This window comes from Oryctolagus cuniculus, chromosome 1, assembly GCF_964237555.1.
Source record: "Oryctolagus cuniculus chromosome 1, mOryCun1.1, whole genome shotgun sequence".
In the NCBI taxonomy this organism is placed as follows: domain Eukaryota; kingdom Metazoa; phylum Chordata; class Mammalia; order Lagomorpha; family Leporidae; genus Oryctolagus; species Oryctolagus cuniculus.
In genome coordinates, this window is record NC_091432.1 from 177,747,566 (window position 1) to 177,772,506 (window position 24,941).

General features: G+C 43.6%; 1 protein-coding gene across 7 annotated transcripts in view; it reads right to left on the reverse strand.

Annotated features, from left to right (window-relative positions):
• Positions 1–24,941, reverse strand: part of FREM1 (FRAS1 related extracellular matrix 1) — a 179,531-nt gene that overhangs the window by 113,777 nt on the left and 40,813 nt on the right. For 6 of the 7 annotated variants that reach the window (XR_011380085.1, XM_002708087.5, XM_051845518.2 and 3 more), the window contains exons 3-8: positions 23,683–23,777; positions 20,576–20,877; positions 18,439–18,635; positions 11,185–11,508; positions 6,824–6,932; positions 3,076–3,207 (exon numbers count right to left, since the gene is read on the reverse strand). Coding sequence is in view for 6 of the 7 variants with exons in the window: in XM_002708087.5 (XP_002708133.2) it covers positions 3,076–3,207; positions 6,824–6,932; positions 11,185–11,508; positions 18,439–18,635; positions 20,576–20,877; positions 23,683–23,777 (1,159 nt within the window). In the remaining variant the exon portion in view is untranslated. The remainder of the gene's footprint in view (positions 1–3,075; positions 3,208–6,823; positions 6,933–11,184; positions 11,509–18,438; positions 18,636–20,575; positions 20,878–23,682; positions 23,778–24,941) is intronic. The other variant, XM_070052347.1, reaches the window with a different exon arrangement.

The following is a 24,941-nucleotide window of genomic DNA, read 5'->3' on the forward strand; positions in this document are numbered from 1 at the left end:
GATTAACAATACCGCAATGGTTAACTTTACATGTCAACATGACTGGCCTCAGGGATATACAGATCACTGGGAAAACACTATTTCTGGGTGCTTCTGTGAGGAGGATATTTCTGGAAGAGATCAGCATATGACTCAGCACACTGAAAGACCCATCCCCACCACCGTGGACCTGAACAGAACAAAATGGCCAGGAGGGGAAAACTCCCTCTTCTTGCGATGGTGCATCTATCTTCTGTCCCGAGACATTGGAATTGCTGATTTTGGGGCTTCTGGATTCAAGAACTCATACTAGCTTCCTCTCCTCTTAACCCTTTGCCTTTGACTTCAGACTGGGAGTTACACCCTCAGCTCTCCAGGTTCTCAACCAGAACAGAACTCCTTCTTGTGCTTCCTGGTTCCCCAGCAGTATCAGACTTCCCAGCCTCCACACTTGCATAAGGCAATCCTCATAAATCTCTTCGTGTGTGTGTGTGTGTGTGTGTGTGTATGTGTGTATTTTTTCTCTGTTGGTTTTGTTTCTCTGGAGAACCCTGAAAACTCCAATACAAATGTCTACTTCATGTTGCATAGCAGAGATGAGAGAATCTAAATAATAGTTAGTCTCCAATAAATGCTGGTTATCTTTCAATTCATTGCTACCATACTACATGGAAGCAGTTCCTGAAGGATTGTCTTCCTTTTCATCTTGGCTTATTTATTTAAAAGAGAGAGAGAGGAGGAGAGAGAGATAGCATCCATTTGCTTATTCACTTTCCAAACACCTGCAACTGCGATAGCCAGGGCTGGTCAAGGGCTGGGCCCACCCAAAACCAGTATCCCAGAGCTCAATCCAGGTCTCCCACATGGGTGATAGCCACCCAAGTACCTGAGTGATTACCTGTCACTCCTTGGGTGCTCCTTAGCAAGAAACCAGAATTAGAAATGTAGCCAAGGCAAGATTCAAATTCAACTAACCTGATTGGATGCAGCACATCCCAAGTTTTATCTTAACTACTGCACCAAATGCTTGCAGTATGTATGAATGTACATATGTATGTATGTATTTTATTTGACAGAGAAGAGAAAGAGAAAAAGGGAGAGATGACAGCTTCCATCTGCTGTTTTACTACCCCAGATGTCCACAAGAGCTACAAAACCTGGAGCTGGGAATTCAATCCAGGTCTCTCTTGTAGGTGGCAGTAACACAATTACCAGAACCATTTTATGCTGCCTCCCAGAATGTACATTAACAGGAAGCTGAGCTGGGACTTGAACCCACGTATTCCAAATAGGAATGCATGCTTCTTAGCTACTAGGCCAAACACCTATCCCAAAGGATTGGTTTTGAAGCAGCAGCAGCAGTATTGTCTGTGAAACTGTTAGAAATTCAAGTTCTCAGGCCTTACTCTGGACCTACCATATCAGAAATTTTGATCTGTGTTTTACCAAATATCTATGTTTTAGCATCCTCTGTGTTTTTAACAAACCCTCCAGGAGAGTCTAATGCATGGGAAAGTTTAACAATCACCGCGTTAAAGTCCAAGTACTAGAGCACTAATATCAAACAGACTGAGCCCAAATCCCAGTTCTGCCATTTTCTATGTATATAAATCAATTTCTCTAAGTATCAATTCCATTATTTTTCAAATGATATCGATAACAGCATCTCACTTCATAAAGTCAGCATGAAACAAATGAGATAAAGTATGTTGAAGGGTTTGCACAGTATCTGACACAAAGTACAGGTTTCATTAATGTCAGTACTGTATCCCTACCTCCTCTGATCCCAGAACAGCATTACAGTATGGGCTCTCCTCCCCATTTCACTTCCACTGTGTTAATCAACATTGCTTCATTTTATGCATAGCCACAGAGCATCACACTTCCTCAGGCAGGTATCCCCATCACTCTCCTCACACCCTACAGGTGTATAACAGACATCAGAAGAACAAACGATTAAATGCTAGTGTGACGGACTCAACCAGTGACTTGCCCAATAGCCACTCCCTAGTTTTACTCGGCAAGGCAATACAAGCATTTGAAAATACTCAGCTTCCCAGATGTTGCTGTGCTAAGAGGTTACAGGTGGGAGTCAGGGAAGGACATTCACACAGAAATGCTTGTTCAAGGGCAAGCTTAGATGCCATGACTTCTTACATTGCCCTTTCTCTCTCTTTCAGCCTTGAAGACATGAAGAAAACAACACTGACTTTCAAGCTGCTTTGGTTGGGTTTCTCTTACATGAAGTAGGAGAATGTATCATTTTATTTTTGATTTCAGAATTCCCTCATCACAAAAGATGACAAATGAAAAGTGTCTTTCTGATTTACAGGTAGGCAAACCAAGAGATTTGAATTAAATCCTCTAAGCTCTTTATAAGGAATACATTATTTTATCATAAAGTATGAATATTATTATTAGGGCTATTACCTGGTTAACTGGCATCTTTATAATTATGATTTCATTTCTATTAAATGATGGCAACTATCTCTAATAACATAATAATACCATTCTAAAGGATTAAAAAGTCGAAGTGTTTCTGGTTCTTAGTTTATTTCTCTATTTCTTTGAAGCAGCACCCATGAAGGGTTACACATTGATTTGAGCCTAACATGAAAGTCAATGGCTTCAAGATCTCCAGATTCTCTGAATATGACAATCTCACTTAGAAATAGGGTCAAGACATGTCACATATATATTGCTAAATACAATTTGTTTCTTAAGACACTTTGGGCCTACTACTGTGGCATAACAGCTTGGGCTGCTGCTTGTGATGCTGGCCCTGCTTCTCATCCAGTCCCTGCTAATGTTCCTGGGAAAGGAGTGGAAGATGGCTCAAGTGCTTGGGCCTCTGCCAACCACATGGGAGACTGGGATGAGGTTCTCGGCTCCTGGCTTCAGCCTGGCCCAGCCCTGATTGTTGTGGCCATTTGGGGAATGAATCAGTGGATGGAAGATCTCTTTCTCTTTCTGTCTCTCCCTCTTCCTCTGTTACCCTGCCTTTCAAATAAATACATAAATCTTAAAAAAAAATCAAACCAAAAAAACCACATACTTCTTAGGTTTTTTCTTAGGTTATAAAGGTTGATCATTCACCTCTTAATGTAAGCCGTCCATGCTGTAGACCATCAACAGTGACTAAGCGGACAGCACTTATGTCATCATTGTCAACAATCTGAAACTGTTCCCATGTGATGGCCCGAGACTGACCCTCCAGTAGATTAAGTCCTGAAACAGAAAACAGAAGAGCATTTTGGAACATTTTATTACATGCTGACATGTCTGCTTACAGAAAAGATTAATGGATGTCCATTCACGAAACAATCTGAAAGTTTTATCTTCAAAAGCTTTCCAAGAAGCAGGTGTTTGACACAGCAGTTAGGCCGCTATGTGGGACACTAACATCCCATATCAGAGTGCCTGGGTTTGAGTCCCTGCTCCACCCAATTCCAGCTTCCTGCTAATGTGTATCCCGGCACATAGCAGGTGATGGCTCAATACTTGGATCCCTGCCACTCATATGGGAGATGGAGATGGAGTTCTGGTCTCCTAATTTCAGTCTGACCCAACCTCAGGCATTGAAGGCATTTGTAGAGGGAACTAGTGTCTCTCTGTCCCTGTTTCTCGCTCTCTCTCACTCAAATAAAATAAGCAAACAAAAGTTAAAGAAAAAAATGCTTTTCAAGAAACTGGAATGTAGCTTCTATTTTTAATTTTTTTTTTTGTTTTGTTTGTAAGGCTAGCATTGGGATAGTGGTTAAGAAGTCAACTGGGATGCCCACACTCCATACCAGAGTGACTGAGTTCAGATCTCAGCTCCACGTCTGATTCAGGATTCCTGCTAATGCGTTCCCTGAGAGGAAGCAGGTGATGACTGAAGTACTTGGGTCCCTAACCAAGTGGGAGACCTGGGAGGAGTCTGGGCTCTTAGCCTTGACCTGGCCCATGGCCCAGCCCCAGATGTTGCAGGCATCTGGGAGGTGAAGCAGTCAATGGAATACCTCTCTTTGTCTCTGCCTTTCAAATAAACAAAAAATAATAAATAAAACTTTTTTCAAAGATTTATTTTATTCATTTGAAAGTCAGAGTTACACAGAGAGAGGAGGAGAGGCAGAGAAAGAGTGTGGGAGAAAGAGAGATGTTCCATCCTCTGGTTCACTCCCCAGTTGGCCGCAACAGGCAGAGCTGCACCAATCCGAAGCCAGGATCCAGGAGCCTCTTCCAGGTCTCCCAGGTGGGTGCAGGGGCCCAAGCACTTGGGCCATCTTGTACTGCTTTCCCAGGCCACAAGAGAGCTGGATCGGAAGTGAAGCAGCTGGATCTTAAACCGGCCCGGCCCATATGGGATACCAGCACTGCAGGCTGCAGCTTTACCCCAGTAAAACTTTAAAAATCACGTACTTTTTAAAATTTATTTTAAAATACGGTTTTTAAATTTTTTTACTATGATTAAATCCAATCTGACACCTGATTCCTCAGAAGAGACCCTTTAGAAGTCCAACAGAAATGACCAGGTTTCGTTGTTTTTGACTGCTGTATAGTATTCGATAGAGTACATGTCCCATAATTTCTTTATCCAGTCTACTGTTGATGGGCATTTGGGTTGGTGAAGGAAAGAAAAGATGTTATGTTTCTCAGTGATCTCTAGTTCATAAATATCCACATGGAATTTTTCAAAGGCTACATGCCAGTATTTTAAGTGGGCAAAAGAGTCATACATGTGTGTGTATACATATATATATATATATATATATACACACATATACACTCTGTGAAAGCACACATAGCTTGGAGGATGGAAAATGTCAGGTGCTTAAATATACACATACAGAGCCACTGCTTCAGGGGGTTGTCTAATTGTGATAGACAAAGAACTTCCAATCACTTTGCATTGTAATTTACTTTAGACTGTAATAAGGAAGGGACTTTTGTAATGATATAAAAACCTTCTCCTTAGACCAAGCATGCTGCAGGAAACTATGGAGAGAGATTTGCTTGCTGCTCAGAACAAGAATACATGATCTGAACTAAATGCCCTGGAAGCTGTAGCATCAACAGACATTTCCATCACCCAGGGAAGCTGGGAGCCAACAGGTGCAGGGAATCATGAGAAGGAGCGGAGCTCTTTAAAGAATCAAGCTGACAAGACCTAAAGACAGTCCACCAGTGGACCTCGGACCTACCAGCTCTCCCTGCTCCCTGGCCTTGACCATCTGCTGGCTTTCCAGTTAGAACAGCCCCATGAGGCTTCCCACACTCTCCACAACTGTGAAGCCCTCCTATCACTCTGCCTCTTCTTCTGATGCAGTTGGTTACTTTGACTGCCCCTGTGACATGACCTCCCTGGGTCACTGGTCAGGTCTCACCCTGTGGGATCCACGGAGTTTGTGCAATGACTGCCAAGAGGAGCCAGGTAACACAATCTGGACAGGAGGGAAGGTAACCCCCAGTGAGGCAAACCAACCAGTTCAAGACAGGAAAGGGGAAGGAATTGCCAGACTGTTCACCTTTCCCTACCCACCCTCAACTCCTCCCAGACACAGTGACTCCATGTCGTCCCTGGAGACGTGGGCACTGTGGAACAAGCTGCTTTATGTTACTGTAAAGCTAGGACCAGCCCAGACACGTCACCTTATCACCTGCTTCTCCCCCTACGCTGATTCTCAGGATAGGGTTGGGACAACTGCTTTCTAGGGAAGATGGGCTAAGACATACAATATAGGAATGAAGAGGAGAGAGAGAGAGACAGGATAAAGGAAGTACAAAGAAGAGAAGGAGGAAAGACAAGCTATTAAAGATCTCTGTACAGGTAGGAAGGGTTTTGAAGCCATAACAACACACAACAACACAGGACACGTCATGGGATACAACAGAGGAAGTATCAAAGGTGGCTATATCTTTATGGTAGAATAATAAAAGGCTTTAATTCTACTTTATATTCTCCAAATTTTCATTTTAGAAAGGATTCTCATGTCCAAAGTACTGAAAATCAGATCTGGAGCTCCCTTAACAAACCTGAATGACATAGACTACAAATACACATACAGGCTATCCCATCTCTACACTCTAGCAATAGTCTATGTGATGGCTGATGATTACTAAACCCTAGGTTACCAATGCCTTCTTTTTCCTCATTATCCCTACCATAGAGGTAAAATGCAATAGGGAGCCAAAATTATATATCAAGGCTGACCAACTGATGTTCCCCATCCTCTGCTGAACCTCACATGTGTGCAAGCACAGACATGTGCATACACACACACACATATAGACACATAGGCATGAGACAACTTGCTAAGCTGCCACCTGAGGGTTTAAATTAGTCATAGATATTTCCCCTTAATACAACCTACCACTACTACCTTCAAGCACATTTTGCATGCTGTTGAAGGGATTGGTAAGAAAGGAAAAACTTCATTTATATTCCACATTTGCAATTGATGTAAATAATCCTTCTCATTATGAGTCCACTCAGAATGGTGAAGCAGCACAAAGCCTTTTATTTTTTAAAGCACTTTAAGTTTTGACCTATGTGTTTTGGTTTCCATGCATCCCAACAAAAAAATTGGACAGTGGGCTCTAGAATTTACCTCCCTGAGTCTCCTAAATGGCGAGTAGGAGACCTTTTCTTTCTTAAAAGGTGTCTTCTAACTTATCTCCTACAGAGCCAGACCTTGACACCAGGACACAGAGATCAAGGATTCCAATTTCTCACTCCACCAGAAAGGAAAAAAAAAGAACAGCTTTCTAACAGCCTTAATCTATCTGGGATGCGGTGGTCTCATGTACTGCTCTCTCCTGATCCATCTACTTTCTTGTAATCCCTCAGAGCTTTGAGCTTTACCTGTATTCCAGGAGACTCGGGGGGCATTGGTATCTGCAGTTCTGATGGAGATGTGGACTGTGATAGGTGTGCTCCTTCCAAAGAAGAAGTCGTAGACCTCCAACTCCAACTGTGAACAAACAGATGCACCTGACAAGTTAGGGTAGAAAGTCCTATGCCCATAGACAGAAGCAAAAATGGGTTCAGGTTTCTGCTGGCCTCAGATCTCATCACTTTTGAAGAACCAATGTCACTTTTACAGGCCCTAACCTAGTTCCTTAGCTTAGTAGTATTTTTAAAGTTTTCTTCTCCATAAAAGTATTCGTCTGAAATTAACACCTGTGCTAAAGAAAGATCTCTGTGTGAGCTCAGGAGGCTGTGCCCTTGAGGCGGCACACATCTCCCATTAGGGAGGGACTCCGAGGCAGTGCATCTCAGCTGTGGTGACTTTGTCCCTCCAGGGGGCGCTGAGAATGTTGGAAGACGTTTTTGGTTTCACAAATGGGTGTGGTGTGTTACTGTCATGTAACGCCTACAGGCCAAGGAATGCTAACATCCTCCTGTGCATAGCACAATCCCCAACAATAAAGAATTACTGACCCAAAGGATCAGTGGTGCTGCTATTAGGAATCTCAGATCAAGAGGCATCCACTACACTGGATGTGTTTTTAAATATCTAGATTTTATTTGGTCTTAAGAAATCTATAACTTCTTTAGGAGCTACATGATAAGTTTGAGCTTTGTTATATGTTTTGTGTGTTCTGCACCAGAGACTGACATGAGAAGGACCAGGTATAACAGAAATACCAGGTTCACTGCCTACTTTCAAATAATGTGTAATTTGTGGGCTGGCATTGTGGTATAGTGGGTTAAGCTACCACCTGCAACACTGGTATCCCATATATAGATGCTGGTTGGAATCCCTGCTGCTCCACTTCTGATCCAGCTCCCTGCTAATGCACTTGGGATGGCCCAAGTGCTTGGGCCCCTGCACCCACATAGGAGACCCAGAACAATTCCTGATTCCTCACTTTGGTCTAGCCCAGAAGTTGTGGCCATTTGGGGAATAAACTAGCAGATGAAAGATCTCTCTCCCTTCCCCCAACTTTGACTTTCAAGTAAATAAATCTTTTTAAGAAATAATGAGGGGCCGGCGCTGTGGTGCAGTGGGTTAACATCCTGGCCTGAAGCGCCGACATCCCATATGGGTGCTGGTTCTAGTCCCTGCTGCTCTTCTTCCGATCCAGCTCTCCGCTATGGCCTAGGAAAGCAGTAAGAGAATGGCCCAAGTCCTTGGACCCCTGCACCCACGTGGAAGACCCAGAGGAGACTCCTGGCTCCTGGCTTCGGATCGGCACAGCTCTGGCCATTGCAGCTGATTGGGGAGTAAACCAGTAGATGGAAGACCTCTCTCTCTCTCTGCCTCTCCTCTCTCTGTATAATTCTGGCTTTCAAATACATAAATAAATCTTTTTTAAAAAAATAATGTGTGATTTTTTAAGACAATAAGAGAAGTATATCAGCAAACACTGAGTAACAAAAAGAAGGTTCAAGTGTGCCAAAGCAACAGACTCAAAATGAAACTAGACAAGGGCAGAAGGTCTTTTGGGGAAAGTATACTATAAACAAGCATCAGGCTGGGCTCTGCATCAGGGCTTTCAGCCCACAATCTGAGCCATGCATGATCTCTACTGAGAATATTAAGAGTTAGCTTCCAACAACAAAAAAATCACCCATCCAGACTGGTTCTGCAGCTCATAACAAGAACTTCGGGTGATTACTGACGCCATAAACAAGAGTGTCAATTGTTAAATCAACAACAGGAGTCACTGTGCACTTACTCCCCATGTAGGATCTCTGTCCTTAATGTGTTGTACTATGTGAATTAACAGTATAACTAGTACTCAAACAGTACTTTATACTTTGTGTGTCTGCATGGGTGCAATCTGATGAAATTTTTACTTAGTATATACTAAGATGATCTTCTGTATATAAAGATAATTAAAAGTGAATCTTAATGAAGAATAGGATGGGGGGGTTGGCGCTGTGGCACAGTGGGTTAATGCCCTGGCCTGAAGCGCTGGCATCTCATATGGGCAACGGTTCTAGTCCCGGTTGCTCCACTTCCGATCCAGCTCTCTGCTGAGTCCTGGGAAAGCAATGGAGGATGGCCCAAGTGCTTGGGCCCCTCATCCGCGAGGGAAGCCCAGAAGAAGCTCCTGGCTCCTGGCTTCAGATCGGCACAGTTCTGGCCGTGCGGTCAACTGGGGAATGAACCATCCGATGGAAGACCTCTCTCTCTCTCTGCCTCTCCTTCTCTCTCTGTGTGTAATTCTGACTTTCAAGTAAATAAATATATCTTAAAAATAAATAAATAAATCTTTAAGAATTGAAGAATAGGATGGGATAGGGAGTAGGAGATAGGTTGGTTTGCAGGTTGGCGGGTGGTTATGGGGGGAAAACCACTACAATCCAAAAGTTGTACTTTCAAATTTATATTTATTAAATAAAAGTTTAAAAAAAAACCAAAAATTACATTATAAAACACCAGAGAAGACACTGAGAGCACACAGAAGAATGGTGCTTTATTTGTGAGCTCAAGGTAAAAGTGGATGTGTGGGAAGTCCCGGGAGGCGAGGGAAGGAAAGAAAAACCAGCTGCCACAACTACAAAGGGAAGCAAATGAAAGCAAAAGGCACAGCCCCACATTTATAGTCTGAAGTCTTTCAGCTGCCCTGGAGGCTAAATGCTGAAAATGCCAAAATTACAGGGAGGACAATTTGCTAACCCCAGCGACACTCATTTTCCTCAATAAACCCAGAGTCTGCACCAATCTGCTCATTTAAATTCCCCTTCCTGTTTGAATCGACTTGCTGGTAGGTCTAAGTATGGGAGGCATTATTGCGGGCAAGGCTGTGACCAGCTGTTCTCCACTCCCACTGGATGCAAAACAAGAGCAGAGAGACTGAACCTGCAACCAAAGGAATTTAGATCTGATGGAAGCAGGACTTTTCACCCATTATATATTCTATCACGAACTCGCCTATCCTGACTTATTATTAGCTAAAATTAAGGTCCCCATAAAAACACACACAGGAGAGAACAAAAACTTACTAAAAGAACTGTAAAATACAAAACAAAACAAAAAAACCTCTAACCCCAATGGTGTATGTTAGACAATTTGTTGAAGGACAGCAGAACTGGCAAACTGGGCTGAATGCAGACCTCAGAAGTATTTTGCAGCTGTCTTGAATTTTTTAAATTATTTTTTCTATACCTAAAAAATGAAAATCTTTTTTTTTTTAAAGTTAGGGGCAGTGCTTGTGGCACAGTGGGTTGAGCCTCAGTTTGCAACATCCACATCCCATATTGGATGGGATGCCTGGTTCATGGCCCCAGATACTCTGGGCTTCTAGTTCAGCTTCCTGCTAAATGCTCCTGGGAGGCAACAGATGATTGTTCAAGTGCATGGGACCCTGCCACACACATGGGAGATCTGGATGGAGTCCCTGAGTTCTGGCTTCAGCCTGGCCTATTCTTGGCTGTCGTGAGCATTTGAGGAGTGAAATAAATAAATCTTTTATTTAAAACAAAAACAAAAATTTCCCACTTCTCTTGACAAGGTGACAAGTGAGCACCATGGCCAGCCTGGGTCATGTGTTTGCTGGCATGGCAGCAAGTAGTGGGGGGGCTGAGGTACAGCCATTTCCTGGCTCGCCTTTCTTTTAATTTTTAATTTTTTTTTTTTTGGGGGGGGGGGCTCTGGATCTTTTTGCTGTTACTGTCTTTTTTTTTTTTTTTTTTTTTTTTTTTTTTTTTTTTTGACAGGCAGAGTGGACAGTGAGAGAGAGAGACAGAGAGAAAGGTCTTCCTTTTGCCGTTGGTTCACCCTCCAATGGCCGCCGCGGCCAGCGCGCTGCGGCCGGCGCACCGCGCTGATCCGATGGCAGGAGCCAGGAGCCAGGTGCTTTTCCTGGCCTCCCATGGGGTGCAGGGCCCAAGCACCTGGGCCATCCTCCACTGCACTCCCTGGCCACAGCAGAGGGCTGGCCTGGAAGAGGGGCAACCAGGACAGAATCCAGCGCCCCGACCGGGACTAGAACCCGGTGTGCCGGCGCCGCTAGGCGGAGGATTAGCCTAGTGAGCCGCGGCGCCGGCCCCCTGGCTCGCCTTTCTATTGCCGTGCCAGTGTCCCTCCAAGCAGGCTGCATATTTGCACCACCTGCCTGGCTCCTCTGGACATTAGTTTGCATCCTGATTTTCAGTGATTGCCTTCCGTGGCAAGGGACATTCAGCCAAACCGGAAGGCTAACAGATGACGAGTGTTAAATGACTGTGGGAACACCAGCAAGGCTAGAAGCTCTGCCCCTCTTCCTCCTTACCTCGTAGTGTCTCCTCTCAGGATGGCTGCTGTTTGGAGGCTGGTAGGCAACCTGCATGTCACTGAGGTCTCTCCAGGTGAATGAGGAGATGGGTTTGGTGTGGTCCAACAGGTGAGTCACATAGCCCTGGAGTGGGGCTTTGGTGACGTTGAACACCAGCAAGGGCTTGGGGGTCTCATCCTCTTCACAGTCCACAACTGATGTAGTCAAAGAGGTCAGGATGAACTGATCCACTTCCAGGATGAACGTGGCCATGAATGCAGCCCTTGGAATCTGATTTGGGATGCCAGCTCTGATATAGACGGGTAACCACGCGTTCTCTGACTTGTGAAGGAGAAAGCAAATACAAAGGGGGAATAACAAGAGAGAAGCTGCAAGTTAGAGAGTTCATAGCATGCTGTGTAATCAAGCCACAGCCCGGAGGATGTGCCCTGCAGAAAGCCGAATCCTGCACATTAGAATCACCTGGTGAGCTTTCATGTTCCGATAACCAGCATCCACCTGCAGAGCTTTGCACTCAATTGTTCTGAGGAGGGGACCAAACAGCTCATCTTTTTAGAGCCCCCAGCTGACTGTAATGTGCAGAGAGCATCAAGAAGGGGGCACCTATCTTGGCATCAGAAACAAGGGTGTTTATGAGTCTGTCTTCTACCCTTTTAATTTGTCTGACTTCAGACAAGTCACTTAACTCCCAAGACTTGTTTTCCTACTACCTGTAAATGGAAACGAACAGCGGACTCCTGAGTATCAAGTGAACACTAAATGAAATAGCCAAAGTAAAGCACTTTGCAGTGTTTGGCATGCATCACCAGCTTCTCCCAGCCACCTCGGCCATCTCCTGCCAAGTGGTGCTAATGCTGGCAGCTGGGGAAGGGCAATGGAAAAACATAACTCAGGACTCAGGGGTTAAGGGAGGTCTGCTCAACTGGTTGGTTACTTAAGATCCTGGGTCTCCAAGCCAAAGGTAGATGTTGGGGATTGCAAGCGACCACTCAGGCTAGAAAAGCATCCATCCAAAATGAGACAGCTCTGAATAAGAGACTTTACAAAGAAACTGTGACAGTGCACCATGGACCTGAGTTGTCAACAAGTGCTATGTGTGAGAATTCTCATAGCAGCAGATTCTGGCTGTCACAGAGTTTGATGTACCCTGTTTGTAAGAGTGCCAGGCTCAGGACTGACCCTGTGGCACAGCGGGTTAAACTGCCATTTGCAGCACCAGCATCCCAGCTGCCCCACTTCCTATCCAGCTCCCTGCTAATGTGCCTGGGAAATCAGCAGAAGATGGTGCAAGTACTTGGGCCCCTGTACCCATGTGGCAGAACCAGATGAAACTCCTGGATCCTGGCTTTCAATTGGCCCAGCAAATGGAAGATCTCTTTCTGTGTCTGTCCCTCCCCCTTTCTCTGTAACTCTGCCTTTCAAATACATAAATCTTAAAATAGTACCAGTCTCAATGATCAAGGTCACTTTAGTGCAATACTGCTGAACATTGGATATTAGCCTAGGAAGTCGTCATCTGTATCTAACAGAATGTTAAAAATGGAATTCTTCTTGGTTCCGTCTCAACTGAATTTCCAATAAAGAGACATTAGATTTTAATATAAATGTGAGACAGAAACTACATGCAAAACTTACAACACAAATTTTCTAGAACTATAAGAATATGAAAAGTTTGGGAGAAGTAAGAGAGAAATTGGGAGAAAGGGGTGCGGTGCTGAGTCATTTCCAAGACCCTAATACTGCACACCCCACAAAGCAGGAAGTGTGGGACAGTGCGAATTCCCTTCTCAGATGTCAGGAGAGCAGCTTCCTTGAGCTCAGCCTTAAACTGAGCTTCCTACAGGTGGTGCACCCAGAAGACTGGCTCTGGGCTCATACCTGAGGAAGTGCAGTAGCCGGAAGCAGAAGAGTAACAGTGGCTGGGCTAGATCCAACTGTCTTTGTTTGCAGCACAGGGGACCCGTAAGTGCTTCCAGATATGGGCCAAGTAGGGTAGCTTTATTTTTTGTGGGGCGGAGGGGTCATCCTGGACCCTAACATTTAAGGGATTATCTTTCTTTGAGAAGGAAAAAAAAACGCAGTAGTAAAGAAACTGTAGATGGAAATCATATCCTTGGGGCTACTGAAGGGAATGCAGTGACCACGCATTCAGAGGAAACGCATCCTCTGAAGATGAGAGAGCTGTGAGTGAAAGGCCCCATGAAAATTACCCTGAGACAAAGAAACCATCTATCAGCACCTGATCAAATAAGACCTCTCTCTCCAACACTCGCCCCAAACCATCCCTGCACCAGCCTGAAATGAGCCAGAAAAACTTGGGAGAAGAGAGAAGAGCAAGAGAAGATAATCCACACCTCCTCTTCTCACTGCATGGCAGATGAAGGTCACTGAATGACATACTAAGGCACTCCAGGGCTTACAATGTCTACTCTCCATGTGCCACTGGAAGAAAATTATTTGGAGACCCATGATTTGAAAACTCAAGAAATGGCAAGTCACGATTTAGAATGACTAGAACTGAACACTGAGACCAATTCTAGAGTTAAGTCTAAATAAACATGTTATTTTGAACATGTTAATTAAACAGATACACACATCAGAAGCACTTACATAGAAGATGGATGATACAAGAACTAATAAGGTATAAAAATCCTATGCTAGGACTCTAGAGGGTAGGCAGTTCCCAGAGAAAGGACCAATCGGATCAATCCTCATTTTGTGCATAGGTAGCAGCCTGGGGACTTCATTGGATTTTGTGAACTACACATATAAAGAATAGTTTTTCAAAATGTGAAATTCAATCCAAATAAGATAGGGGCCATCATTGTGGTGCAGCTAGTTAAGCAGCTTTGTGACACAAACGTCCTGTATCAGAGTGCCAGTTTGAGCCCCTGGTGCTCCATTTCACATCCAGCTTCCTGTTGATGCACTCAGGAAGGCAGCAGAAGGTGATCTAGGTGCTTGGGTCCCTGCCACCAACATGGAAGATCAGGATGGAGTTACCAGCTCCTGGTTTCTGCCTGGCTGCTGGCTATTGTGGCCATCTTGGGGGTCATCAGATAGATGGAATCTCTCTGCTTTTTAAATAGATAATTTTTAAAATGTTTATTTTATTTATTTGAAAGAGTTACAGAGAGATGTACGCAGACACACACACACACACACACACACAGAGAGAGAGAGAGAGAGAGAGAGAGAGAGGTCTTCTATCCATTGGCTCACTCCCCAAATGGCCACAACAGCCAGAGCTGAGCCAATCTGGGAGCCAGAAGCTTCTGGGTCTGTCAGGTGGGTCCACGTGGGTGCAGGGGCCCTAGTGCTAGGGCAATCCTCCACTGCTTTCCCAGGCACATTAGCAGTGAGCTGGATTGGAAGTGGAGCAGCCGGGACTCAAACCAGTGCCCATATGGGATGCCAGCACCACAGGCTGGGGCTTTAACTTGCTGGTGGCCCCAATAATTATTTTTAAAAGAATAGCTTTTAAAAAATCCATTAAAATTAAACCCAATAAGATAAAATAATTTCAAGTAAGATAAAGACAAAGAAAATAACATATTTTATAAGAAAAAATATTTTAATTAGCAAGAAAGCATAAAATGACCACAGAAAATCCTGGGTATACCTACAAATATAGACAAATACTCTGAAATTCAATGAAAATATCCATTGCATGTACCTTACAGAAAAGATCCTTAAAACTACATAAAAAGATTAAAAGTAAAAGGATGATCCACATTTATCATGTAAGGAAAAAAACAGAATGGTCATATTAGTTTCAAACAAAGATGAACTCAAGATGAGTTCATTAAAAAGGACAACATGGACAGTTGATATTGATCAAACATACAAGACAATGACTCTTGTAAACCTTATATTTAATACTGTTCTGCCCAAACCAATGGGAAATAGTGCCGAAATAAGAGGAATAATTATAGAAAAAGAAAAGACACAATTATCATCATTAGTGAATGATATAATTATGGTCTTTAAAAGCCCAAAGAATTGAAAATTTCTTAAAATAACTGGATTCAGGAAAGAAGCCAGAAAAAGAAAATTACACCAAAAATTAGCTTTCATGTTTATCATCAATAACCAATGAGAACATATAACGGGTGAAAAGGATTCTATTTTTGCAAAAACAAACTGGACGGACTTAATAAATGTGCTCAATTTACATGAAGAAAACTTTAATCTTTAGAGAAGCACATGAAAGAGAATTTGCCCAGATGAAGGAAGGTGCCTCATTTCTAATGTTCTGATATTTCAATTCTTCCCCCAAAATAATCTATGGTTCTAATCCAATATTGTTAAACATCTTTGGTTTAAAAAAAAAACTAATACAAATGATTTAACTATTTATCCAGAAACAAGAATAGGGAGAATGACTATGAAAATTTTGGAAGAAAAAAAATTGAATCAGACTAGTGAGGAAGAACGTGTCTAGAAGACATGAAAGAGTATAGATATATTAAATTTCGAACAACAGATATGGTACTGGCACAAGTATAGGGAACAAAAGAGCGAGCCCTGAAACAGCAGACCTTGTACCCGTACCTTTCTACACAATAGAAGAATCATCTAAAATCGATGGGAACCAAGTTACTTGTTCAACAGATAGTGTGGAAAATTTGGGCTACTTGGAAAACAATTGTTTCACATACTTCAATGCACAACAAAATTTGGTTTAGGTGAATTAACAAAGGTACACATAAAAGAAAAGACCTTCAAAAATCCATAAGAAATGATGGTAAAATGTCATTCAGTCATACAATGAGGATGGACTGTACAACCATAAAAGTAATAAAGGGATGAGTACAAATGCTTCATATATAATGTCAATTGAATTCCATAAAACAAAACCAAATCTAATGTGTGTCCTCCCACTGTCTGTATGTACACAAAAAGTTTTATTTCCTCTTATTTTACTTTCTATGTTTTTAAAGTCCCCCCTATTACCTGCAGTAAACATATTACTTTTATGTCCACAAATGAGTCTGTTTATGACATGCCAAATTGACTGCAGAATGGGTGAATGATAAATTAGGCAAGAAGGACATTTAAAGGAACAACCTCCCAATGCAACAGATCTAAAAATACAAAGAGTGCCCTAACAAAGTAGTCAGGAAAAAAAGAAAATCAGGCCGGTGCCGCAGCTCACTAGGCTAATCCTCCGCCTTGCGGTGCCAGCACACTGAATTCTAGTCCTGGTCGGGGCGCCGGATTCTGTCTCGGTTGCCCCTCTTCCAGGCCAGCTCTCTGCTGTGGCCAGGGAAGGCAGTGGAGGATGGCCCAAGTACTTGGGCCCTGCACCCCATGGGAGACCAGGAGAAGTACCTGGCTCCTGCCATCGGATCAGTGCGGTGCGCTGGCCGCAGCACGCCGGCCGCGGCGGCCATTGGAGGGTGAACCAACGGCAAAGGAAGACCTTTCTCTCTGTCTCTCTCTCTCACTGTCCACTCTGCCTGTCAAAAAAAAAAAAAAAAAATCAGAAAACTAAATGGCTCAATTTTTTAATGAAAAAAAATCATTAAAAGTGATAGAAGGTTCATGTCAAAACAAGCAGAAAATATGTACTAATAATCAGTGTACCTGGAATTTCAGCCCTGCCCCAGCTATAAAACACCTGAGTATGTTTGGGCAGGGGGCCTCATTTCTCCATGCCACCACTTATAAACAAGAGACTTAGTCAAAGCAATCACAAACCTGTCCCATATCAGTTTTTCACTAGGTGACTTTTGAGCCAGCAAAATATGTGGATGCTTATGATGTGCCAGTCTTTTTGTCAAGCACTTTATACACATTGTCTCCAATCCTCTCATTCTATGAAGTGAATACTATTATCCCCATTTCAAGATGAATAAAATGAGACATTAAAGCTCAAAGTCACAAAGCTAGTTATGGAGATGTATGAGCCCAAGCAACCTGGGACCAGTGTGCATGCCCTTAACTGTTAACATTTAAAAAGCTTTCTGGCCGGCGCCGCGGCTCACTAGGCTAATCCTCCGCCTTGCAGCGCCGGCACACCGGGTTCTAGTCCCGGTCGGGGCACCGGATTCTGTCCCGGTTGCCCCTCTTGCAGGCCAGCTCTCTGCTGTGGCCAGGGAGTGCAGTGGAGGATGGCCCAGGTGCTTGGGCCCTGCACCCCATGGGAGACCAGGATAAGCACCTGGCTCCTGCATAAGCACCTGGCTCCTGCCTTCGGATCAGTGCAATGCGCTGGCCGCGGCGGCCACTGAAGGGTGAACCAATGGCAAAAGGAAGACCTTTCTCTCTGTCTCTCTCACTGTCCACTCTGCCTGTCAAAAAAAAAAAAAAAAAAAGCTTTCCAAGTGATTTACCTGATCAATTTGACCACACTGTAAGTTTTATCCCAGGTCTCCATTCTAAAATTCTATGATCCTGTTGTGTTGTTTCTTTCTCACTCCTCATCTTACCAGTGCCTGGGGTAAAAAGTCATTATTTGACTGGACTCCTGGGAGAAATCCTAGTCGAGAAACCAGATTGTGAGAGAGGTCCCTTCACAAGTCCTCCTGGATCATCTCATGTCAAGCACAAAATGTGAACCATTTCAGCAGGTCTACAGTTGGCCCCAATTTCCCAAGTAAATTATAGAATGTGTGAATTAGGAGAGTAGCACATTAAATACCTCATACAAATTCATTTCACTTCCTGTCATCATTTGGGTATGAAGATCTCGAGAGGAGGAAGAATGAGGAAGTTTCAAAGAAACTGGAAGATGGGGGAGGCCTTTGGCAGCCTGTCACCTGCCTGACCCAGCCCTCCATCCCAAAGCCTGCATGGGTGAAAATGATTTCATCCGCACAACCATAAAAATGGGACTGAATATCCCTTCCCTCCTAGCTTCCTGTGGCCTCCCTCCCAGCATGGACCCCCTGGTTTCGAGAAGGGAAAAAGGCATCAGCAGGGTGTTACCAGAGGTCAGTGACAAGCTGATGAGTCCTGGGGCTCAAGAGGGAAGAGGGGTAGCCTAGTCCTTCCCAGGTTGCATTGGTGATGAAGAGCCAGAAGAGCAGAGGAGGAAAGCTATTCACTCACATTACAGACAAGAGCTGCTGCTTTAAGCCCTTATTAACAGAGCAAAGATGCCTGCAGTTCTCATGAGTCACCTGACAGTTCCACCTGCAGTAGCACAGGACGGTCTCTGACACGGGCGCCAGCACAGGCACCCCCCTGGGACTGGTTCTCTCACTTTGAATCAGCTGGGGACATTGACATGACCCCAAACCCTACCTTGTACACGATTTTACTCCTGCTGTCTGTGAGGTGCAGCTGGATGGAGATGTAGTCAACGTTGGGCGAAGGGGGAGCTGTATGGTGATAGCGAAGCCCCATCAGCAGGAACTCCTCACAGCTCACGCTGAGACTTCCTATTTTCTTCAGCCCCAGGGCACAGCGGCCACCTGGACACTTCAGTTCTGTCCCCAGACCTAGGATGTACAGCACTGGATAAATACAGTCACCCAAGTGTACTGGCTCTAAAATTTAAAACCAATCCACCCTCCCCTGGACACTGATTCCCCAGGAATCCTCCTGTGTCTCCTCCAGTCATTCTCTGAATCGGATGTCATTATTCTGGAAGCTTCTGATTTCCTTTACATAAAAGAACAGTTTGGGGCAACATCAGCATCCCACATGGGTGCTGGTTCAAGGAGTTCCAGCTGCCCCACTTCAGACCCAGCTACCTGTTAACGGTCTAGAAGGTGCCTGGGCCCCTGCCACCATGTGGGAGATCCAGAAGAAGCCCCTGGCTCTTGGCTTTGGGTTGGCTCAGCCCCAGCCATAGCAGTCATGTGGAACTGAACCTGCAGAAAGATGATCTCTCTCTCCCCCCAACTCCCTCTCACTCCACCTCTCCCTCTCTTTCTGTAATCCTTTCAAAAAAATAAATAAATCTTTAAACAAACAAACAGAACAGTTGCCCTGTGTCTCATCAGGCCCTTACCCTCCACTCACTGCACTGAGATAAATAGCAGAGTACGTTTTCTGGTGGTTGAGCATCTCTTACGAGGAGGCCCGGCTCACTGCAGGCCTTCCACAGGCCCTCCAGTCTTCCTTGACAGCATCAGCTTTCTCAGCTGCATCACACCATCTCTACCCACTGCCATGCTCACTGAAACTCCTCCCCAGTGTGCTTACACTCAAATCCTATATCTCCTTCCAGGCCCAGCTAGTCTTTTCTACTAACATGTCCCTCACATATTCTTTGAGCACCCTATCCTGACTTAATGAAAACCTTAATTGTCTCCCCTGCAGTGGTCATGCCTCCCCCCAATTGTATTTTTCATTCTTAATGGGCATAGGATACTCATATAGGACATTTATTTTTTGAATCTCATTTCCCTGATGTACAAACTAAATAACTCTTTTTCTCAACCTCAGGATTGGAAAGACAAAAATGAGATGATTATGTTTAAGTGTGTCTTTAGCTGTAAACTTCTGTCCAAATTCAAGGTATTATGTGAAGATATTATGACTATGATTATCACTTTCATTTCTTTTGATAGTTCCCAAAACACTATTTTGCAAATAGGTGGTACTCAAATATACTGATTGAATAAATAACAGAAGGCATATTATCAACCCTCCCTGATTTAAATCATGGCTGCTAGTTAGCTCTACTTCAAAACTCCTCATACTCCAATAACAATAAATACACCAGCTACAGTTACTATTGCTGTGATTCTTGTTACAGATACCACCTGACAATCACTGTATATCCTATGAGCTAGGTGCAGTATTAAGCATTGTGTGTACGTGTGGTCTCATTTACTCCTTTCCTGCAGCATTGTCCTTTCCCATCCTGCAGAGACTTAGATTGGTTAATAACTGAAATCGCACAGAAAATGAATTGCAAAGGCAGTTTTCAAATCCAGGTCTTTCTGATTCCAAAGTTCATGCTCTTAACCACTATACCATACTTTTCAATGAGCTGAAAAAAAAAATGTATCAGTTAAGTAGACACTTTCATGGGGGTAAAACAACCATTTGTAGATACTTTTATCAGTTTTTGTAACATTTAGATATGTGTTAAAAGATATAATACAAGGAGCAGGCATTTAGCCTAGCAGTTCAGACACCTCACATTAGAGTGCCTGTGTATCTCACATCAGAGTGCCTGGGTTTGAGTCCTAGCCCCAGCTCCTGACTCAGACTTCCCCCCAGTGCAGACCCCAGGCAGCACTGGTGATGGCTCAAGTAATTGGGTCCATGCCAGCTACGTGAGAAACCTGGATTGTGTTCCAGGCTCCCAGCTTTGGCCTCAGGCCTGGCCTCGGTTTTTGCAAGCATTTGTAGAGCAAACCAGTAAAAGGGAGCCCTCTCTCTATCTCTCTGCCTCTCAAGTAACAATAATAGATAGATAGCATACGGGACTCAGGGAAAAAACCATGTGGCTGATCTCCACGGGGTTCTTCTGGCCAAGACTCCACCAGAACCATCTGGCCATGTGCTGGCAACTGAGTCTTCACAGGGTCCAGCCTGATGGTACATTCCAAGCTAGCCATCCTGTCATATTCAAATCTGAGTAGGTTCTTGTCGATTGCTCGGGACAAGCCGTAGAATTCAGACACCTCCAGTGCATTGCCACTCATACGGATGATGTTACAGTCCGGTTCCAGCAGGTAGACCCGCAGGATAAAGGTTTCCGTGAAGGTGTCTGTTTCAGTAAATCTGTGGAGAGAGCAGAGCACAGGTGTGTGGTGTGTGTTCATCAATGCTCACCCATGAAGCCTGCCGTTCACACAATCTGGGTCAAGTTAGCATCTGGTTCAACTCTCTGCTCCCAACCTCCCTGTTCTCTTCTTCACTTTGATGTGAGTGCCTTTTCTGTCACTCCCTCCTTCAATCATCTTTCCTTGAACACTTGCTCTCAAACTCGCCACTCACACTGGTATTTAATCATTGCTGACAGCTCAGTCTCACTTGTAGCACAGAGTGTCAAGCCTTTATGGATTGAGCTTAATATTCATTTATTTTTTAAAGATTTATTTAAAAGAAGAGAGAGAGAGAGAGAGAAAGAGAGAAAAAAAGAGAGAAAGAGAGAGAAAGAAAGAAAGGAAGGAAGAGAGAAAGAGAAAGAATCTTTTTTTTTATTTTATTTGACAGGCAGAGTTAGTGAGAGAGAGAGAGAGAAAGGTCTTCCTTCTGTTGGTTCACTCCCCAGATGGCCGCTACGGCCGGCGTGCTGCGCCGATCTGAAGCCAGAAGCCAGGTGCTTCTCCTGGTCTCCCATGCGGGTGCAGCGGCCCAAACATCTGGGCCATCCTCCACTGCCTTCCCGGGCCACAGCAGAGAGCTGGACTGGAAGAGGAGCAACTAGGACTAGAACCCAGTGCCCAGATGGGATGCCGGTGCCGCAGGCAGAAGATTAACCAAGTGAGCCATGGCGCCGGTCCCAGAAAGAATCTTCTAATCTTCTATCCACTGGTTCACTCCCCGAATGGCCACAACAGCCAAGGTTGGGCCAGGGTGAAGCCAGGAGGTTCTTCCAGATCTTTGGGTGCAGGGTCCCAAACATTTGGGTCATCATCCACTGTTTTCCCAGGCATATTAGCAGGTAGCAGCTGGGACTCAAACCAGTGCCCATATGGGATGCCAACATTGTCGGAGACAGCCTAACCCACTAGGCCACAATGGCGGCCCCTGTGGGTTGAGTTTTAACACAGGAGTAATGGCTAAGGACTTTTGGAGGCATCAAGGCTGTGTGCTCATCAGAAACACCACTATGTGGGTGGTCACTGAAATCTAGTCTGGGCACTATTACTCCCACTCCTTTCAGCCCTCTAGAGACATCATCCTCAGGGTATTTGCAGATTTAGTGAGGGGGGCTGTCATTCTTCCTGCAGGGAGAAAATTCAGGAGGAATGAGAGTGTATCAGCCATGCGGCTTCAAATGGACATGCTTTTATCATGGCCCAGGCACTCTGCTAAACTCTACAGCAGCATCTCATTCGGTCTCTTTAAAAATCTATAATAAGGGACAGGCGTTTGGCGTAGTGGTTTGAAATGCCCATGTCTCATTTTGGAGTACCTGGGATTGAGACCTTCCTCCAGTTCCTGGCTCCTCTAACGCTGCCCTCCATGTCTGCTCTTCCAACCTCCCTTCAAAACTTAAGAAGAAGTGGGAGCAGCCAGAATTCATCAGCTTTTTTCCAGCCCTTCCAGGTAAATCATTGATGTCTGGTTTTTAAGGTGAAAGTCTTTGCAAGATCAGACAGCTCTGTGTGCTGATTTTACAGCTGCGTAAGAAATCTGTGAGTGATGCTTCATTTCCAAGCACAGCATTCAGTTCTTGTCTCTTTTGGCACTTGCTATTCTGCAGCATCAGCGACCACGTCTCCTCGTCTCCGTTTCTTATGCCCTGTGCAGAGCACCAGGCAATCACTAGTCTGCTTTCTGTCTTTATGGATTTGCACATTCTGAACACTTCATATTCATAGATGCCTACAGTGTGACATTTTGGATCTTGCTTCTTTCACTTACCATAACCACGCGTTAGCACAAATGAATGTTTCATTTCTTTTTAAGGTATTCCATTGTATGATATAACATATTTTGCTTATCCTTTCATCAGTTGGGTTGGTTCAACTTCTTAGATAGTATGAATAATGCTACAATGCACATCTATGTCCAAAATCTTTTATAAACAGGTTTTTATTTCTCTTGTACATATAGCTAACAGGAGAACTGCTGGGTCATACAATCATGCTTTAAGTTTATAATTGACTTTTAAAACATTTTTATGACTTAACGCACTTAAAAATGGAGAATGGGTAGGCATTTGGCCCCAGTTAGGATGCCAGTTAAGGCGCCTGCACCCCATACCAAAGTACCAGGGTTTGATGCCCGGCTCCACTCTTTGCTTCCAATTTCCTTCTAATACAGACCTTGAGAGGTAGCAAGTGATGGCTCAAGTTATTGGATTCCTGACACCCACATGGGAGACCTGGATTGAATTCCTGGCTCCATGCTTGAGCCCTAGCCCAGTCACTACCTACAGGCTTTGGGGGAATGAATCAATCTCCCCACCTCCAACTTTCTCCATCAAATCAAATCAAACATTTTTTAAAGAGGAAGATATTGTATTTCTTACAACTAAGCAAGTAATAATCAAAAAGGACCCATTCAATTTTGAGGTATTTATTCTTAATTCTCACTTAGAATTTATAGTTTATAATTTTTCTCATCATAAGCAGTGGATTGGAATATCAGACATACCTGTACAAGAACACTAAAGGGAAACAGAATAGGTCTAACAACTTGTCAGAAATGCTCCCAAAGAGGATCTTACAAACGAAGATCATTGAAAGTTGGCTGCAATCTTTGTTTTAGCCACATGAGTCTCCAATTTCTAGTGATTCCTTTCCTGTTAAGAATCTACTAATTCTCTTCATGGTAAAAACCACAGAAGAAGCCCTAAGAAGTACACAGAATGATCATCCAGCAAGAATTGAGCCATGCTCCTGTGCCACATACCTGTAAAGTCTAAGCTTCACTGTGTCTTCATCAAGAAGTGGGCAGCCGTTGTGTGTATACTTTACTTCATTGGGAAGGAAATGGCAATCAAAAACCTAGTTTGCATGCATGAAGAAAGGGAAATGTCTATGAGAAATTGGTACCAGGTTTCGTTTTCTCATTTCTATCATTAAAAGACTTCCTGGAGAAACTACAATCCACTAGTTGTGTGTGTGTGTGTGTATACGTGTGTGTGTGGTCACCACCTTTATCCTTTCTTCATGCTCACTCTCCATCTGCTTATGTAGTTAGGTGTTGTTTAGAGAGTACCTAAATTATGAAAATCCAAGCATATCAAGCAAATAAATTAATGGATGACTGTCTCTCTAAATAATTGTTTTTTAAAGTGGATAGTGCATTTAAAATATGGTTCCATTTATTAAAATTTTATTTACTGCCTACAGGCATTCATAGCAATTGAGTTAGAGTCTGTCAGTGTGTCTGTGTGGAAAGGCATGTCTTAAACCACCCACAAACACACTGCATTTTTTCTTTATATTTTTTTTCAAGTAACATGTTTGTTTTCAAAGATGGAGCCACTGAACATGGATAGTATTGTGGTTGAGCAGAGTCAACCCTGATCAACAGCTGTTTCTCCTACACTTGCAAACAGTTGCTTCTGTTAGTTGTATAACAACATACATGACCAACGATATCAATAGTATTCTGAAGGCAATTTCCTCTCTTCAAATAAAGTTATAATGAACTGTATCACCTCATTCAGAATTTTTGCTCTTATAGTTTGGGAACGCTGGTTTTTAAAAGAAGAATCTTCTCTGCCACCCAGCTCATGGCCTCATTCTGCCCATCGTGACTTGGTAGAGCCATAGGAGGCAGTCTTGAGGTAGTCACACATCATCACTATCGAGGTCACGTGTTCTATCTGTACTTTTTACAACTTCAAACATATTCAGACATAATCCATCCCGAGAAGCCTTCATCACTAAAACAAATGGCTTTCTTTTCCCATAGATATCATTGGTTCCTCCTTTTAATTGACAACTAGGAAAGAGATAAAGAAAAGACCTTCCCCATATCATCAACAAATAGTCATGGTAATAAAGAGACAATCTGCTTTGTTAAAAGAAACATCTGTTTTATGTTTTGTAATATGTTTCCCTTTTATAAAAGGCGACAACCATAATTGTCCATAAATTTACTAACTAAAACAAAGGAGAGCTAAATCCTTTTCTAATTACTGTCTTGCTTTGTTTTTTTCC